Raw genomic sequence first — 19,307 nt, forward strand, 5'->3', positions numbered from 1 at the left:
TTGATTAAAGACACTGGAAAGGCTGCCTAAGGATAGAGGGGAGTGGAACAGAAATGAGTAGGAAGTGAAAAGAAACAAAGCAAGGGCTTTGCTGGAATGGAATATAATGCAGCTCTTAAAACTAATGCAACTGATCTCGGGACTTCCCTGGCGGTCCAGTGGTTAGGACTCCAAGCTTCCACTGCAGGGGGCATGGGTTTGATCCCTGGCTGGGGAACTAAAATCCTGCATATGGCATGGCCAAAAAACCAAAACAAAACCTTATACAACTGATCTATATGGACCGACATGTCAAAGTAATCAAGATAATTTTTAAGTGACAAAAGCAAGACAGAGCATGGTACGTATACTATCCCATTTCTGAATACACATGTCTCAGCGTATACACGTGTATGTTCAATATGCAAAAGAAAGCACACCAAACCAAAAGCAGTGGTAATCTCAGGGACAGAACAGCGGGGGAAGACGGCTTTCCATCTCCAAACCTCTGAATAATTTTACAATTTAAGTTTGTAAAAAGAACATTTTATAAACTCTGCTGTTAGATAGGGGTAGGTTCAAACACCAACTGTGATTTTGGGCAAGCTACTTAACCTTAGATTTCTCACCTATTAAACAGAGAAAACTACAGTACGCAAATTCACAGGGGGTTTTAAGAATTAAGAGAGACAACAGGCAGCTGCTCCATCTCCTGCTACTGCCTTGTCCTCGATCGGAGATGGGGACGCGCTTCCTGCTGCTGCTGCTGGGCCTCTCCTTGCTGCTGGGCCTCCTGCAAGCTCTAGAATGTTTCCAGTGTCACCGAGTCAACGCCAGCGGGGTTTGCGAGAGCGGGGAAAGCTTCTGCCAGACTCAAGACAGCCAGCAGTGCTTCCCGAGGAAGGTCTACGCAGGTGACAGGTTCCTGTATGGGTACCAGGGCTGTGGGGACCTGTGTCTCCCCACGTCTTTCTTCAGACAAAATGCTCGAGTGGACTTTGTGTGCTGCAGTGACTCATCTTTCTGTAACAAGCTTTAGAGACTTGGCCCTTCTTTGCCCTGTTCCACTGTTCATTCAGCCCTTTCCTAGACTCCTGCTGCCTCAGAAGACTGGGCCATCTTTCCCCAGCACTGACCCAGCCCTGACACCTACTCAGCTACAGGTGTTGATGTCTCAACACCTTAACCCACCAGATAGATGCCTTCTCCTTCCCACCACCCTTGGTGCTCTTTCTTTCTCAGATTCCTATCTCCTTCCCTTTGTCTCGGCTTTCTCTTCCCTCCCCCAACACCCCCATCATTGGCCGGCATATAGCAAGCTCTGCCTTCCTGTCTTCAACAATTATTTCCTGATTGTTAAACTCTCTAATTAGGTGCTGATGATATATAACAGTGAATAAGGTAGACCTGACCCCTGCCCTCCATATGTCTTCAGTTTAGTGGTTCCTTTACTGCCAGTCTGACCAGGGTCACGAGAGCTGCAGCATCTTGCCCCCCTCTTATTCATGGAACTTAGGGTTGGGAGGGATTCCTTCACCACCACCCTCATTTGACACACACACACACACACACACACACACGTGAGTGCTCTTTCTCAGTCTTTCCCCCTTTCCACTGTTTAGCTTTTTTCCTAATAAATCACATATTTTTAAAAAAAAAAAGAGAGAGACAACAAATGCAACACTCCTAGCACAGAGCTCCCTCCATTCTCCTACGTAATAGCCTGCAATTAAAATTAAGGATGGGTGATAATGAGAAATGCAATAGGAATTCAGAGAAGGAAAAGATCATGGAAAATCAGAGTACCTATGGAAAATCTAAAGAAGAGGCTGGGACTTGAGCTGAGTTTTTTAAAAAATGGTAAAATATTAGTAACAGAGAGTCAGGGGTTCGGGGGAGAAGGTATTACCAAAATAAAATAAATAATCAGAATAAATACACAGGAAGAAGAATGAGAGGTATAAACCTATGTCCCAGTGCCAACCACAAAATGAATGCACGATAAATATCTGGTACATCGATGAAAAAGGGTGCACACTAGGGAACAGGAAACAAGACTGCATACGTAGAATAGCTCATATTTTAGAGATCCTTGAAATCAAAACGAAGACTGGATTTCACACAGTTGTAGGGCAAGGCTTCTAGAGCTGGAGTTACCTGCAAAGCCACATTCTAAGAAGATAAGGCGGCCGTAAGCCAATTGACAGCATACAGAGTAATCAATCAGCTACCCGCATAAAAATATAGTTACACACACACACACACACACACACACACACACACACACACACACAGAGGACACGACGTATACGACACACACAGCAGCATCGCCACAGACAGAAACGAGACGGGACCTGAACTCAGGAGGGAGGTCACAAGAGCTGGAGTAGGCATCCAGTTAACACTCGTAGTACAAACAAACAAGCGCTGAATGAATTCTCAACAACACTTACGGAGTAAGAGCCCAGTCTCCCACGTGCTAACTCACCTGGTCCTCTTGAAACAAAATGCCTTTCTGGGCATTTATTCGTTTAAATAGATCCCCTCCTTCACAGTAATCCATCACTATGTAGAGAGAGCCATTTTCTACAAAATATAAACGTTACAGTCCATTTTTGAAAATGTACATCAAAAGCATAGCTACATTAAAGGTACCTAAAGGTTTACTAAAAAGCAGCAATTAATTAAATACATTCCACTAAACTAAAAACAGAACCACAGCCAGAAGAATTGAAGTGCAAAGTCAAGGTTTACTGGTCATACAGACTGTGCGGTAACGGGTTAACAGGCAACTCCATCATGAGTGACTTTTCTGCCAAGAATACACCATCCCATTATCCACACTGACATAAACATCTCTGCAATATGGACAAAATGCAGACAGATATAGTTGCTTTCATTTAATATATATTTCCTTAAACGTCAACTATAAAAATCCCATTTTTCCACTCATTTGTCAGAGATGGGTAAGCTTGGTTTTTAGCTGACCATTACTTTCCAGCTTTATTTCATCCACTTGATTACCTGTGAAACAAACACAGTAACAGACGCTGCGATGAACTGTCAGGACTCAGCAGCGAGACAGTCTCTACTCCCCTGGAGCTCTCTTTGTAGTGATGTATAATCTGTGAACGAACATGAAGATGGGGCACTTCCCTAATCACCTGTATGCCTCAGTCCACAGGATAAAAGACTTCCATGACCCTTCCTGGGGTAGACAGGACGAGAAGAACACTTCCAATCCTTCTCTCCGTCCTCACTCTTCCACAGGACTAAGACCACACTGCCTCTTCCCAGGTAAGGAAGAGCGGCCAATATCACCTATCACAGCTCAAGGAACAGCCTTCCCAGAGTGCACTTCCCGTGCTGCCTTGTGCTGATGGCCTTGCTCCGGCACCTTGGGTGGTGGTCTTGTTACTCGAAGTGCTCACATGCACCTTGGATACACTGCTTCCAATGTGCCTGGGGTTGGGAACCTACATGAATGAGCTGATTAAGAATCTGTATAACTCTTTACAATTGATGCAAAAAGATCATCCAAATATACATGTGAGAAATCACTGTGAGAAGAAAAAACCCCAAAAAACCGTACAATCTACTACTTATGAAAAACATGCATAGAATGTCACCATTTACATAGCATGAGAAACAAAAAGCAAAAAAAAAAGTACCGTGTGCTATGATTTATGTATGCTTATTAACGCTTAGAACATTTCTGGAGGGAAACTCAAGATAGTGGTAACAGTGGGTACCTCCAGGAGGGAAGAACAGGTGACTCAAAAATAGAAACAGAAGGCAAATCTTTTACTGTTATGTAACCTTTGAATTCTGTACCATCTGCATGTAGCAAAAATTAAATAAAACCATTACAACATTTTTTTAAAAAGGTGTGTGTGTCTGTGTGTGAGAGACACAGACAGACAGACACAGAGACAGAGAGACAGAGAAGGTTAAACAGGACCTGAGAAAGGAAATGGAGAAGCAATCCTGAAGAAAAATATCTGAGCTCTGTTATATTTTTTGCTGTTTACACATTTATCATTTGTTTTGGGATAAATACTAGTTAAAATGTAAGGTTAAAAGAATAGTCTTTTCTGCTTGAGGGAAATACTAATCTGTTTTGTATTCCTTCGATCATTCAAGCATCTGAGTGCCAACTATGTTCCAGGCACTTTGCACAAGATGCCAGGGATACAGAAATATAAGACACCACCCCTATCACCAATGGGCTCACAGTACTGAAGAAACACCCTCCAAAAAACCCAAAATAATGAGCACCTAGAAACTGCTTGAAATTGAGGCAAAAAGACTGTAAGGCAAGGGACAAAGCCTCAAGGCATGTTAGAAAACGACCGAGAGTTTAAGAGAGGACACGAACCACGACCACTCAGCGAAGCACGCACTGCTGGCCCAATAACCCTGTAATTCTAACACTTTGCTCCCTTCGTCGCCTCTCACTTGAGAAGCTGAAAAAAATCCCAGATGCCCTAATTCCCAGTCTCCCCTACAGTTAGAGGTGGTCACTGACCCCGTTTCGGTCACTGAGATCTAAGAGGAAGTCTGACCAGTGGCTTCTGAGAAAGCACTGGCTCGTCTGGTCACAGGAACAGACAAGAGCAGAGCTGCCGGCGCTGCCCTTGCCCCTTCTTTTGGCATCTTTTGGATGCAGGCGCTGCCTGGAGTTGCAAAGCGTCTTCTCAGGACAAGGCGACAGCATTAGGCTTAAAAACGTGCCTATTAAGGATGTCAGAGTAGAAATCAGACAGAGCCTAACCCTACCATATACCCCTATACACAGGACCACTCATCTTTAAGACTTCCTGTCAGGTGAGATCATTAAATGTCTTTCTCCCTTAAGCCAGTACTGGCCAGATTTTCTGTACCTGCAGCAAAAAGCAATCCAAATTTAGCCTCAAAGAAAAGCTTTCTTCAAGTACATAGAGAAGTTAGATTTTGGCAACACCAATGGGGAACAAGGTGAATGCCAACACAAGCTCCATAAGTAAGACTGAAAAGCTTCCATTAAAGATATACAAACTACTTTTGCAACAGTTAAGAAGTAAAACAAACTTATGAGGTTAAAAAAACATAGATTGTAGGAAAATACAAACAAAAGAATGAAAGCAATTAGAAGGTGATAGCTAGAGACAACTAAAAACAGAGAGCAATATATGAATAACAGTAGAGAAAACAAAACTGTGTAACACAGATACCCCAATATACAGTGACACAACACTTTCTCAATGATAAGATCAAATTTTTAAAAATTTAAAAATGTTAGGAATATAGACAAAAAGTGTCTAATTATAATATTTAATATAATCTAATTATACATTTATATACCTGGAAATACTGTTTTCTCCCCAGTCTCCAGTTTTACAAAACAATTTTATCCAAATATTTCACATCTGTCATCAATATAAATGTCTTTTATTGATTCACCTATGTTTTCCCGATACACATGATCTTCATTTCCTTTTAAGCTAACTGAAAGAGAGCACTTTTAAAATCTGTTTATGTTGTCAGTGGAATTTTTTCTATGTCCTAATTCCCATACGTGTAATATTGGGACTTTAAAAAAATCATCCTAGAGAGTTCATATGCATGATTGTCACAACATAACCATACTGCCTTTTAAGTGACTTTAGAAGACTTACAACAGTATCTAATATCTGCAATTATGACATCAGTATTAAATTTCTTTGATGCCTCTTTTTAAAACCGATTCTGCCTGAGGGCCTCTATAAGCACTCAAAACTAACTCAGTGAAGTTTTCTCCCCAAACCCACTTTGTTATTTAATGTATTTTAAAATTTGAGAGCACATCCTGTAATACAAGAGATTTTATAAGAAAGAATTCATCTGCAAGCTAAGACAACTTTATGACAAACAAACTTTGGAATATTTTTCCTTATTTTAAGGTATATATGGATATTTTTAAAATAGTGAAATGAAAACTTTCCTGAAACAAAGAAAAACTAGAATCTGCAGGCAGAAAGGGTACAAAATGTTCCAAGAGAGACAGAATCAGAATTATTAATACTAAACCATATTCTGGTGAATTTCAATTCTAAAGAAAGAATCCTTCGAGCACTGAGGAAAGATAAAGTAAATTACCTTCAAGAGGAGAAGCTTTATGCTGAACTCAAACTTTTCTACAGAAACATTCAATGCCAGAAGACATAATGTGCTTGTAAGGGAAAAGGGGTCATCAAAGATACTTATTCACGTATAAAAGCGTCAGTTAGACACTCTCAGAAATGCAAACAGTAACTGCATTGAGGGAATACAGCATCCATAAGCTCATCATGAAAAAAAATTGATGAAATCCAGAAAAGTTGGAGATAAATTCAAGTATCTCTGGAAAGGGGTATCTAAGTTATAAAAGAACTAACAATAAGAATTGAATCTGTCTAAATACAGAACCAAGACCAAAAAACTCTAAGAACTATAACTTCAGAACAAAAGATAATTATTAAATATTTTTACCCTGTCAAGATGAACAAAAATCAGTGGGGAGGAACTGTAAAGACGCTAATTTCCTCACCTTTCATGGCAGACATTCAAAATAACATCAAAATTTTCACTTTTTTAACCAACTTGCTTATTTTTAAAAATTGAGAGATTTAAAATGTTCACATATGTAAGGTATTTTTAATCATTTTAGAGAAAAATTAAATATTTGTGTTTCAGAGCTCCCAGAAGCTCTATGAGAAACTAAGAGGTCCAAAGAGCTACATGATTAAAATGAGAAGATGGCTCAGGTGAGGCAGAAACAGGGACCAAATTCCATACCAAATGTATAGAATCACCAGATGAAACTACATCTTATAAATCTGAGAATGAACTTACAGGCCAGGGTTGGAGAGCTTGTGAGAAAAAGGAACTCTCATGCCCTTTAGTCTAAGAACTCCACTCCTAAAAGACTGCCACGGTACACAGACACCTGTACAAGGACGTCCAGTGCAACACTACCTGTAACAGTGAAACACTAAATACAACCTAAGTATCCATAACAGAAAAGAGGCTAAACAAATTGCGATACAGCCATAAAGTGCATCCAATGGAAAACACTGCAGATGTTACAAGAAAGTTGTAAAAAATGGGGTGCATCAATACACAGTGACATGGAAAGATACCCATGAGAGACAAAGTGAAAAGAACTAGATGCAGACATACATAGATACGATCCCACTTGTTTTTAAACATCAAAGGCTACACACATATGCTTGTTCCACACAGGCACAGAAAATACAGTTAAGGAATCAACGTGGAATTATTCACATTGCTTACCCCTAGGGAATGAGAATGAGTGGGAGGAACAGAGAGCTTGGGGTTCATGCATGTCTGCACTCCTGAGTATGTTTACCATGACCGTTTACTCCTTTAAAACTAAACGCCAGTAATAATATAACCTTATTTAAAGAACATGCTATCCCTTTTGAATCATTCAGATGTTTCTAGGTGAAGCATTCAACATAAATACAAAACGTCTGATAGAATATGTGTTGACATACATTCAAACCTTTTACCTTGAAATAGTAAAATCTTGGTGATGAAAGAAGAAAGAAACTAAAAGACAGATGCTAAGGGAAAGATAAATAAAGGAAATTCAAGGTCCTGAGAAAGAAGAGATGGTTAACATTGTACTCTTTCACATGAGCTATAAAGCCTCATTTCACTGCCATCATAAAATAAATAAACTGAGTACTTTATGGCATAAGGTGTTAATGATCCATATACTTTTTAAAAGTATGTTCTACTTTAATAGATACCAAGTTTATTTGGGAACAAGGATACTTTAATTCAGCTGCTTAAACTGGTATGTAATGCGACACTGAAATGGTCATTTAAACTATCTTTTACTTTCAATCTAGATTATCTTTCTATTTTGCAACCGACACAGATTTACGATAATGGGAATGACTTCAATAAACCACCTTTTCCTGCCTTTACAGAAGCTTTGTCTTATCTTAGTTCCTGCATTACCAAATATGATGGTAGATATTTCCAAAACAGCAATACTTTATAATATTTTAAGAACCTGAGAACACTCTCAAGCAGGATACTTTCTAAAATCAGAACATTTTCTCAGTGGCAGTGATGGTAGCACTTAAAAGAAGTTTAAAAAGGTGTAAATGACTGTTCCTCCTATGTCTAAAATGCATGTGTACTGAAGCAGAAATGATATACTTTTCTTCCTGAGAATAATTCACAAAAAGATCCTTAAAAGGGAAGTATACAACAGTTGTCATAAGGCTTAGGAGTTCTTTTGAGCGCTCTTGCAAAATTTATCTGACCTTCAAATGATTCTCTATACTGGACAATATTTGGATGCTTCATGTTTGCCAGCACGGCAACTTCTCTCCTTGATTCTTCCCTTTCTTTACTGGACATCTTAAATAGAAGGAAAAAAGAAAATAGTAAATTAAGTAAATAAACAACATAAAAGTCCATCAAAAAGAGAGTGGTTAAAAATAATGCTACCGGGACTTCCCTGGTGGCGCAGTGGATAAGACTCCGTGCTCCCAATGCAGGGGGCCTGGGTTCAAACCCTGCTCAGGGAGCTAGATGCCACATGCATGCCGCAACTAAGGAGCCTGCAAGCCGCAACTAAGGAGCCCGCAAGCTGCAACTAAGGAGCCCGCAAGCTGCAACTAAGGAGCCCGCCTGCCGCAACTAAGACCTGGTGCAACCAAATAAATAAATAAATATTTAAAAAATAATAATAATGCTACCAATGAAGCACAGCCCAAATACTAAAACATAGCTAGAAGTTAAAAAGAATAAGTTGAAAGCACAAATATAACAAAAACATTTTAAGATGTTCAAACCAGATTAAGTCACAGAACAGTAGGTGAGGTATCTTTTTTAAACACATAAACATGAGCACACATCACAGAAAAAAATCTGAAAGGATTTACAGACTCTTCTGAAATTAGTGGTTCTCTCTGCGATTATGGCAGTCTTTCACTTTAGGTCATGCATTGCCATATATTTTTTTATTCTCTCTTGTAACCAGACTTCTACTTGGATGACCAAACAAAAAATATACTTACGCTTGAGATGTTAATTTCTTTGATAACATACTGTCTGCCATCTTCTATAGATTTAACAAGAATGGCTTTTCCGAATGAACCTTCTCCAATCTTCTGTACTCTAACATACTTCTCCATGGTTCTTTTTCTAAGGCATCTTAACAGATAGGCTAGATATAAAAAAAAAAGAGTAACAGTTAATAGAAATAAAGCATGTCACCTATAACAATTATAATATTTAATTCAAATTCTATTCCTCAGAGATTTGCTTACTTAAAAAAAAGATATATAAAATCTTTACTGAAGGTTAAATAAACTTTACCTCAATTTTAGTCATGCAACCTAGAGATAGCTAAAAAGAGAAAACCAGTGACATTTCAATCTTATAAGAATACTTTGGAAAGTCAAATACTGTACATACTTAATGGAGGAAGAAGCAAACCTTTTCATACATGAACTAATTAATTAGCAGCATTACTTTACTACCTGCAATAAGAATACAAGCTTAGCAAGACTATTTCCCAAAGTTGTTTAAATAATACTCTCTTAGACATTTAAGCTGTTTACAGTGTTTTGCTATTATAAAAGAACTTCAGATTAAATTTCTGTACATACATTTTTATGTACTTATTATAAAGATTTCCACAGTACACACTGTGAGTTCAAAGAATATGCACATGTTAAAGCTTTCAAACACACTGCTTGTCTTACAGAAACGCCTACTAGCTTGCATTCTGACCAGCAGTGAATAAAAGTGCCTGTTCCTACGTACTCTTTTGACAGTGGTTATTATTTATTAAAATCTTTCAGAGGCAATAAAGGGTAGTAGTCAAAGAGCACTAAAACCTTAGAGTCAGACAGCCTGGGTTTAAATCCTGGCTTTAGCACTTATTTGCTATTTGACCTTGGACAAGTTACTTATCTTTAAGTGGCACAGTTTGTTCATCTGTACAATGTGGACAACAGGACCTGCTTATAGAGCTGCGGGGAGGATTAGTCAATTTCATTAATGTCTGGAGAACAGTGCCCTACACACAGTGAGCACTGTGCCACAATCTGTTCTTATTGTTATTCATTATGTTGGATGGGGGGAAGTAGTGTCTCGCTTTTTTTTGTAAGTTCCTTTGCTTACCAATGAATCTGAAAAATTCTTCCACATTTCTGAACTATTGTATTTCTTCTCTTTTGAACTATTCATTCAGGTTCTTTGTCCATTTTCTACTGGGACAGTCTTCTTTATTGTTTTTTAATTGAAGTATAGTTGATTACAATACTGTGTAAATTTCAGGTGCACAACAAAGTATTCCAAATACATGTATACATATTTTCAGATTCTCTTCCATTATAGGTGTTTACAAGATTAGGAATATAGTTCCCTGTCCTATACAGTAGGTCCTTGTTGTTTATCTATTTTGTATACAGTAGTTTGTATCTGCTAATCCCAAACTCTTAATTTGTCCCTGTCACCCCTGTTTCCCCTTTGGTAACCACAGTTTTGTTTTCTATGTCTGTGAGTCTATTTCTGTTTCGTCAGTAAGTTCATTTGTATCATTTTTTTAGATTCCACATAAGTGATATCTTATGATATTTGTCTCTGTCTGACTTACTTCACTTAGAATGATAATCTCTAGGTCCATCCATGTTGCTGCAAATGGCATTATTTCATTCTTTTTTATGGCTGAGTAATATTCCATTGTATATATGTACCGCATCTTATTTATCCATTCCTCTGTCGATGGACACTTAAGTTACTTCCATGTCTTGGCTATTATAAACAGTGCTGCTATAAACATTGCATCCTCTTTATAGTTACTAGTTGCTTGTTACAGTGATCTGAATTTCTATCAATAATCTTTCTTAACTCCTTCAGCATTTTTATTACCTCCTTTTCTAAATCAGGGTCTGGTAGAATGGAGAGGTCTGTTTCATTGTTTGTTCCTTCAGGGGATTTCTCTTGTTCTTTTACTTGGGAGTAGTTCCTCTGCTTTTTCATTTTAGTTAAATTCCTCTGACTCTAAGAATTTAGGAGAAACAGTTATCTATCGTGGATTCTTAACCTCTGCACCACCAGGGAAGCCCCATAGATGTATTTCTGATGTACTTGTGGGAGGAAGTGAGTTCCACATCTCTCTACTCCACCATCTTCAAGTTCATCTTCTTTTCATTAGTTTGTAAAAGCTTCTTAATGACGATGTTAGCCCTTCTCCAGCATGAATTTTTTTTGCTTATATGCCATTTGTCTTCAATTTTATTGAAATACAAAAGTTTATTTTGATATGAACAAATTTATTAATGTTTTCCTTATATTTCTGCCATCGGTATCACACTTAGAAACTTACTGTACCAAATAACCGTAAGATACTTGATTAAGGTTGTTAATTTCATCAAGAGTAACTTCAGGAGAGTGGTGGAGACAGAAGCGAGAGTACAATAGGTTAGGTAGTGAAAATTTAAAAAAGGGAAGGGAAGGGGAGGAGGATAGATGGAGGGAGAGGTAGGGAGAGAAAAAGTATCCCAAAAGCAACCTCTAGCACTGCCTACTGGCAAGATCACACATACTGTGAAGATACACGAATTCAGTTTGTTAATCAAAAAATAATAAATATTTAATTTAGGGGGGGGTGGCCAAGATGGCAGAGTAAGAAGACCCTGAGCTCACCTCCTCCCACAAACACACCAAAAGTACAACTATTTAAAGAGCAGCTACCTATAAGAACAACCAGAAGAACAGCAGAAAAGATTTTCTGCAACTGAAGATACAAAGAAGGAACCACAATGGGATGGGTAGGAGTGGTGGAGACCCAGGATAGACAAGACCCACAGCCATGGGCAGGTGACCCACAAATAGGAGGATAATCACAAATGCAGAGGTCCTCCCCGAGAAGCAAGGAGTTCAAGCCCCACATGAGGCTCCCCAGCCCAGGGCTCCTGCACCAGGTTGATGAGCCCCCAGAATACCTGGCTTTGAAGGCCAGCAGAGCTTGCATACAAGAGAGCCAGAGCGCTGTAGAAAAAAAAGACTCTACTCTTAGAGGGCGCACACAAAATCTCACCCACTCTGAGATACAGCTCTGAGAGGCAGTAATTTGAAAGAAGCCTATATCAAACCCACTTGCTAATCTTGGAGAGCCCCCCGTAGAGGCAGGAGGGCCACTGGGACTCCCCTGGGGATACAGACTCTCACAGCAGCCATTTTTGGAAGTCTGTTCTTCCATGAAGACACTGATGGTGCAAAAGCCATTTTGGAGTCCTCCCTCTAGCCTGTTAGCGACAGGAGCTTACCCAACCACTAACCAGATGGCAACAGCCCTGGAGGCCACCCCCTGGGGAACTGTAGTCAGCTACGCTAGTACCCAGCCCCACCCACCAGTGGCAGCCACCACAGGAGGCAGGACCTGACAATCAACCAGGCCACAGGGCAGCCCCACCAAAAAAGGGCCCACAAAAGGGACACTCCTAGAGCACATAGCTCTTGTGACCAAAGAGGAGTGTGCCACTGGGCCCCATAGGACAACTCCTACACAAAGCCACTTGTCCAAGATTGGGAAACACAACCGACCTACCTAATTCACAGAAATAAAGATAGATAATTCAGTAAAATGAGGAGACAGAGGAATACATACCATAGGAAGAAACAAGACAAAACCCCAGAAGGACTAAGCAAAAAGGACATAAGCAATCTACCCAATAAAGAGTTCAAGGTCATGATCATACAGATGCTCAATAAATTCAGGAGAAAAATGGATGAACACTCTTAGAAGTTTGACAAGGAGTTAAAGAACAGAAGGAAAAAACCCAACAAATATGAAGAATACAATCACTGAAATAAAAAATACACTAAAAGGAATAAACAGTAGATTAGATGATACAGAGGAACAGATCAGCAAACTGGAAGACAGAGTAGTTGAAATCACCCAGCTGAAGAGAAAAAAGAAAAAATAATTTTTAAAAATGAAGATAGTTTAAGAGACCGCTAAGACAACATCCAATGTGTAACATTAGCATTATAAGGGGTCCCAGGAGGAGAAGAGACAGAGAAAGGGGAAGAGAACTTATTTGAAGAAATAATAGCTGAACATTTCCCTAACCTGGGAAAGAAAACATATCCAGGTCCAAGAAATACAGAGAGTCCCCAACAAGATAAACCCAAAGAGGTCCACAGCAAGAAACATTAAAATGAAAATGGCAAAAATTAAAGATTAAGACAGAACCTTAAAAGCAGCAAAAGAAGGCTTTTCCCTGGTTGAGCAGTGGTTAAGAGTCCACCTGCCAATGCAGGGGACATGGGTTTGAGCCCTGGTCCGGGAGGATCCCACATGCTGCAGAGTGACTGGGCCCGTGTGCCACAACTACTGAGCCTGCGCTCTAGAGCCCGCAAGCCACAACTACTGAAGCTCGTGCACCTGGAGCCCATGCTCCACAACAGGAGAAGCCATCGCAAAGAGAGGTCCACGTACTGCAAAGAAGAGTGGCCCCTGCTCGCCGCAACTAGAAAAAACCCGTGCACAGCAATGAAGACCCAACACAGCCAAAAATAAATAAATATTTTTTAAAAAAGCAGCAAAAGAAAAGCAACTAGTGGGGCTTCCCTGGTGGCGCAGTGGTTGAGAATCTGCCTGCCAATGCAGGGGACACGGGTTCGAGCCCTGGTCTGGGAAGATCCCACATGCCACGGAGCAACTGGGCCCGTGAGCCACAATTACTGAGCCTGCGCGTCTGGAGCCTGTGCTCCGCAACAAGAGAGGCCGCGATGGTGAGAGGCCCGTGCACCACGATGAGGAGTGGTCCCCACTTGCCGCAACTAGAGAAAGCCCTAGCACAGAAACGAAGACTCAACACAGTCATAAAATAAATAAATAAAATAAATAAAAAAAAAAAAAAAAAAGAAAAGCAACTAGTTATGGGACTTCCCTCGTTGTCCAGTGGTTAAGACTTCACCTTCCAATGCAGAGGGTGTGGGTTTGATCCCTGGTCAGGGAGTTAAGATCCCACATGCCTTGCAGCCAAATAAACCAAAACATAAAACAGAAGCAATGTTGTAACAAATTCAATAAAGACTTTAAAAAATGGTCCATATCAAAAAAATCTTAAAAAAAAAAAAAAAGGAAAGGCAACTAGTTATGTACAAGAGAACTTCCAAAAGATCATCAGCTGATCTTTGCAGGCCAGAAGGGAGTAGCATAATACATTCAAAATGATGAAAGGAAAAAGCCTATAACCCAAAATACTCTACCTGGCAAGGCTATCATTCAGATCTGAAGGAGAGATAAAAAGTTTTACAGAAAAGCAAAACTGAAAAGAGTTCAGTACCACTAAACTGGCTTTACAAGAAATGTACAAAGACTTCTCTAAGTGGAAAAGAAAAGACCATAACTAGAAATATGAAAATTACAAAAGGAAAAATCTTACTGGTAAAGGCAAACATACTGTAAAAGTAGTAAATAAACCACTTATAAAGCTAACAGGAAGGTTAAAAAAGAAAAGTTGTAAAATCATCTATATCCACAATAAGTAGTTAAGGGATACATAAACAAAAAGATGCAAAAAAATGAAGACAAAAACATTCAATTTGGGGGGGTAGGGAGAAAAAACACAAAATTGTGAGAATGCATTAGGACTTAAGAGATCATTAACTTAAAATAATCACAGTACATACATACACACACACACATACGTGTGTGTGTGTATATAGAGAGAGAGAGAAGGAGAGAGAGAGAAGAGAGAGGGAGGGAGGGAGGGAGAGAGAGAGAGACAGTGGGGAGAGAGAGACAGTGGGGAGAGAGGGTTAGGGAGGGAAGGGGCTTGTTATATATGAACTTCATGGTAACCACAAACCAAACGTATAATAGATAGATATACAAAAAAGAGAAAGGCATCCAAACGTAACACTAAAGATAGCCATCAAGGGAATTCCCTGGCAGTCCAGTGGTTAGGACTCGGCACCTTCACTGCCATGGGCCCAGGTTCGATCCCTGGTCGGGGAAGTAAGGTTGCACAAGGCACATTGCGCAGCCAAAAAAAAAAAGATAGCCATCAAATCACAAGGGAAGAGAGCAAACTAAAAACAAAAAGAATTTAAAAAAGAATGAGAAAACAATTAACAAAAGAGCAATAAGTACACACCTATCAATAATTACTTTAAATGTAAATGGACTAAATGCTCCAATCAAAAGACACAGCATGTATGCTGCCTTACAAGAGACTCACTTCAGAGCTAAGACACACACAGGCTGAAAGTGAGAGGATGAAAAAAGGTATTCCATGCAAAGGGAAACGGAAAGAAAGCTGGTGTAGCAATACTTACAGCAGACAAGACTCTAAAACAAAGACTGTAACAAGAGACAAAGTGCTAACACATATATATGGAATCTAAGGGGAAAAAAAAAGGTCATGAAGAACCTAGTGGTAAGACGGGAATAAAGACACAGACCTACTAGAGAATGGACTTGAGGATATGGGGAGGGGGAAGGGTAAGCTGGGACAAAGTGAGAGAGTGGCGTGGACATATATACACTACCAAACATAAAATAGATAGCTACTGGGAAGCAGCCGCATAGCACAGGGAGATCAGCTCGGGGCTTTGTGATCACCTAGAGGGGTGGGATAGGGAGGGTGAGAGGGAGGGAGATGCAAGAGGGAAGAGATATGGGAACATATGTATGTGTATAACTGATTCACTTTGTTATAAAGGAGAAACTAACACATCACTGTAAAACAATTATACTCCAACAAAGATGTTAAAAAAAAAGAGACAAAGAATAACAATAGACAAGATAAAGGGGTCAATCTAACAAGAAGACATAACAATTGTCAATATATATGCACCCAACATAGGAGCACCTAAATACCTAAAGCAAATATTAACAAACATGAAGGAAGAAATTGACAGAAACACGATAACAGTAGGCAAATTTAACACCCCACTTACATCAATGGACAGATTATCCAGAGAGAAAATCAATAAGGAAACAATGGCCTTAAATGACACATTAGATCACATGGACTTAAAGAGATATATATAGAACGTTCTATCCAAAAGCAGAACACACATTCTTCAAGCACACATGGAACATTCTCCAAGATACATCATATGCTAGGTCACAAGTCTCAATAAATTTAAGAAGAGTGAAATCATATCAAGCATCTTTTCTGATCACAACAGAGATTAGAAATCAATTACAAGAAGAAAACTGCAAAAAAGTAAAAAATGCAGCTATGTTACTAAACAACAAATACATCACTAAAGAAATTAAACACGAAATCAAAAAATACCTGGAGACAAATGAAAACAAAAACACAATGATCCAAAATCCGTGAGACACAGCAAAAGCAGTTCTAAGAGGGAAGTTTACAGCAATACAAGACTATCTCAGGAAACAAGAAATCTCAAATAAACCATCTAACCTTACACCAAAAGAAACTACGAAAAGAACAAAACCCAAAGTTAGTAGAAGGAAAAAACAGAGTTCACAGCAAAAATAAATGAAATAGAGACTAAAAAAAAATAGAAAAGATCAATGAAACTAAGAGTTGGATCTTTGAAAAAATAAAGAAAATTGCTAAACCTCTAGCCAGACTTATGAATAGAGAGAAAAATATATAAAATCTGAAATGAAAGAGAAGTTACAATGATACCACAGAAACACAAAAGATCATAAGTGATTACTGTACATAATTATATACCAATAAAATAGACAACTTAAAAGAAATGGATAAATTTCTAGAAACATACAATCTCCCAAGACTGAAACAGGAAGGAAAAAGAGTATGAAAAGACTGCTCACCAATAATTAAATTGAATCACTAATCAAAAAACTCCCAACAAACAGAAGTCCACAACCAGGCAGCTTCACAGGTGAATTCTACAAAACATTTAAGGAAGAGTTAACACCTATCCTTCTCAAGCTACTCAAAGAAAACTGAAGAGGAAGGAACACTTCTGAACTCATTCTACAAGGCCAACATCACCTGATACCAAAACCAGACAAAGATACCACAAAAAAGGAAAATATCACTTTAAGGGTCAATATCACTGATGAACACAGATGCAAAAATCCTCAACAAAATATAAGCAAACCAAATTCAACAATACATTAAAAGAATCATATACCATGATCAGGTGGGACTTAACTCAGGGATGCAAGGATGGTGAGATATCTGCCAATCAACCAATATGATACACCACATGAAGAAATTTGAAGAATAAAAACCATACGATCATCTCAATAGATGAAGAAAAAGCTTTTGACAGGATTCAACATCCATCTATAAAAACTCTCAGCAAAATGGGTATAGAGGGAACATACCTCAACATAATAAAAGTCATATATGAACCTACATCCAACAGCATACTCAACAGTGAAAAGCTGAAAGTATTTGCTTTATGATCAGGAACAAGACAAGGATGCCAAATACTGCCATTTTTATTCGACATAGTATTGCAAGTCAAATCAAAGCAACTGGTAGCTTTGCTAGCCAAAGCAATCATACAAGAAGAAGAAATAAAAGGATTCCAAGTTGGAAAGGAAGAAGTAAAACTGTCACTGTTTGCATATGACATGATACTAGAAATACCTGATATATAGAAAATCCTACAGACACCACCAAAAAGCTATTAAAACTAATAAATGAATAGAGTAAACGTGCAGGATACAAAATGAATATACGGATATCTATTGCATTTCTATACACTAACAATGAACTATCAGAGAAATTAAGAAAAAAATCTCATTTCCAACTGTGGCAAAAAGAATAAAATACTTAGGAATAAATATGACTAAGGAGGTATCAATAAAAGACCTATATTTAGAAAACTGTATGACAATGATGAAAGAAACTGAAGATGACACAAACAAATGGAAAGATATACTGTGCTCATGGATTGGAAGACTCAATATTGTAAAAATGACCATCCTCCCGAAGGCAATCTACAGATTCAATACAATCCCTATCAAAATACCAATGGCATTTTTCAAAGAACTAGAACAAATAATTCTAAAATTTGTATGGAAATATAAAATGCCCCAAATAGCCAAAACAATCTTGAAAAAGAAGAACAAAGCTGGAGGTATCACACTCCCTGATTTCAAACTATACTACAAAGCCACAGTAATCAAAACAGTACGGTACTGGCACAAAAACGGATACACAGATCAACTGAACAGAATAAAGAGCCCAGAAATACACCCACACTAATATGGGCAAATTAATCTAAGACAAAGGAGGCAAGAATATACAACAGGGAAAAGTCAGCCTCATCAATAAAGGTTGTTGCGAAAACTCGACAGCCACATGCAAAAGAATCAAACTGGACTACTTTCTCATACCATATATAAAAATAAACTCAAAATGAATTAAAGACTTAAATGTAAGACCTCAAACCATAAAACTCCTAGAAGAAAACATATGCAGTATACTCTTTGAAATCTTAGCACTATTTTTTTAGATACCTCTCCTCAGGCAAGGAAAATGGAAGCAAAAATAAACATTTGGAACTACATCAAACTAAAAAACTTGCACAGCAAAGGAAACTATCCACAAAACAATAAGGCAGTCTACTGAATGGGAAAAGATATTTGCAAACGTTATACTTTATAAGGAGTTAATATCCAAAATATACAAAGAACTCATACAACTCAACATCAAAAAAAAAAACCCATTAAAAAATGGGTTGAGACCCTTAATAGACATTTTTCCAAAGAAGACCTACAGATGGCCAACAGACACGTGAAAAGATACCCAACTTCACTAATCATCAGGGAAATGCAAATCAAAACCACAGTGAGATATCACCTCACTCCTGTCAGAATGGCTATTATCAAAAAGACAACCAAAAAAAGGTGTTGGAGAGGATGTAGTGAAAGGGGAATCTTCGTGCACTCTCAGTGGAAATGTAAGTTGATGCAGATACTCTGGAAAACGGTATGAAGGTTCCTCAAATAATTAAAAATAGAACTACCACATAATCCAGCAATTCCACTTCCGGGCATTTGTCTGAAGAAATCAAAAACACTAATTCAAAAACATACGTGCACCCCAATGCAGCATTATTTAAAATAGCCAAGATATGGAAGCACTCGAATTGTCCATCAATAGATGAATGGATAAAGAAGACTTGGTATATATATACAATGGACTATTACTCAGTCATAAAAAAGAATGAGGGGATTCCTTGGCAGTCCAGTGGTTAGGGCTTGGCACTTTCACTGCCGGGGCCTGGGTTCAGTCTCTGGTTGGGGAAGATTTTGCAAGCTGCGTGGCACAGCCAAAAAAAAAAAGAGAGAGAGAGAG

At 38.6% G+C, this 19,307-nt stretch overlaps 1 protein-coding gene across 7 annotated transcripts in view; it reads right to left on the reverse strand.

Annotated features, from left to right (window-relative positions):
- NEK1 (NIMA related kinase 1) overlaps positions 1-19,307 on the reverse strand; it is a 224,020-nt gene that overhangs the window by 179,938 nt on the left and 24,775 nt on the right. For 6 of the 7 annotated variants that reach the window (XM_059926738.1, XM_059926733.1, XM_059926735.1 and 3 more), the window contains exons 2-4: positions 9,039-9,187; positions 8,280-8,376; positions 2,468-2,565 (exon numbers count right to left, since the gene is read on the reverse strand). In XM_059926738.1, coding sequence (XP_059782721.1) covers positions 2,468-2,565; positions 8,280-8,376; positions 9,039-9,155 — 312 coding nt within the window. In that variant the 5' untranslated portion in view covers positions 9,156-9,187. Of the gene's footprint in view, positions 1-2,467; positions 2,566-8,279; positions 8,377-9,038; positions 9,188-10,899; positions 10,995-19,307 lie in introns of those variants that run through there. The other variant, XM_059926734.1, reaches the window with a different exon arrangement.

The sequence above is a fragment of the Balaenoptera ricei genome, chromosome 6 (assembly GCF_028023285.1).
Source record: "Balaenoptera ricei isolate mBalRic1 chromosome 6, mBalRic1.hap2, whole genome shotgun sequence".
In the NCBI taxonomy this organism is placed as follows: domain Eukaryota; kingdom Metazoa; phylum Chordata; class Mammalia; order Artiodactyla; family Balaenopteridae; genus Balaenoptera; species Balaenoptera ricei.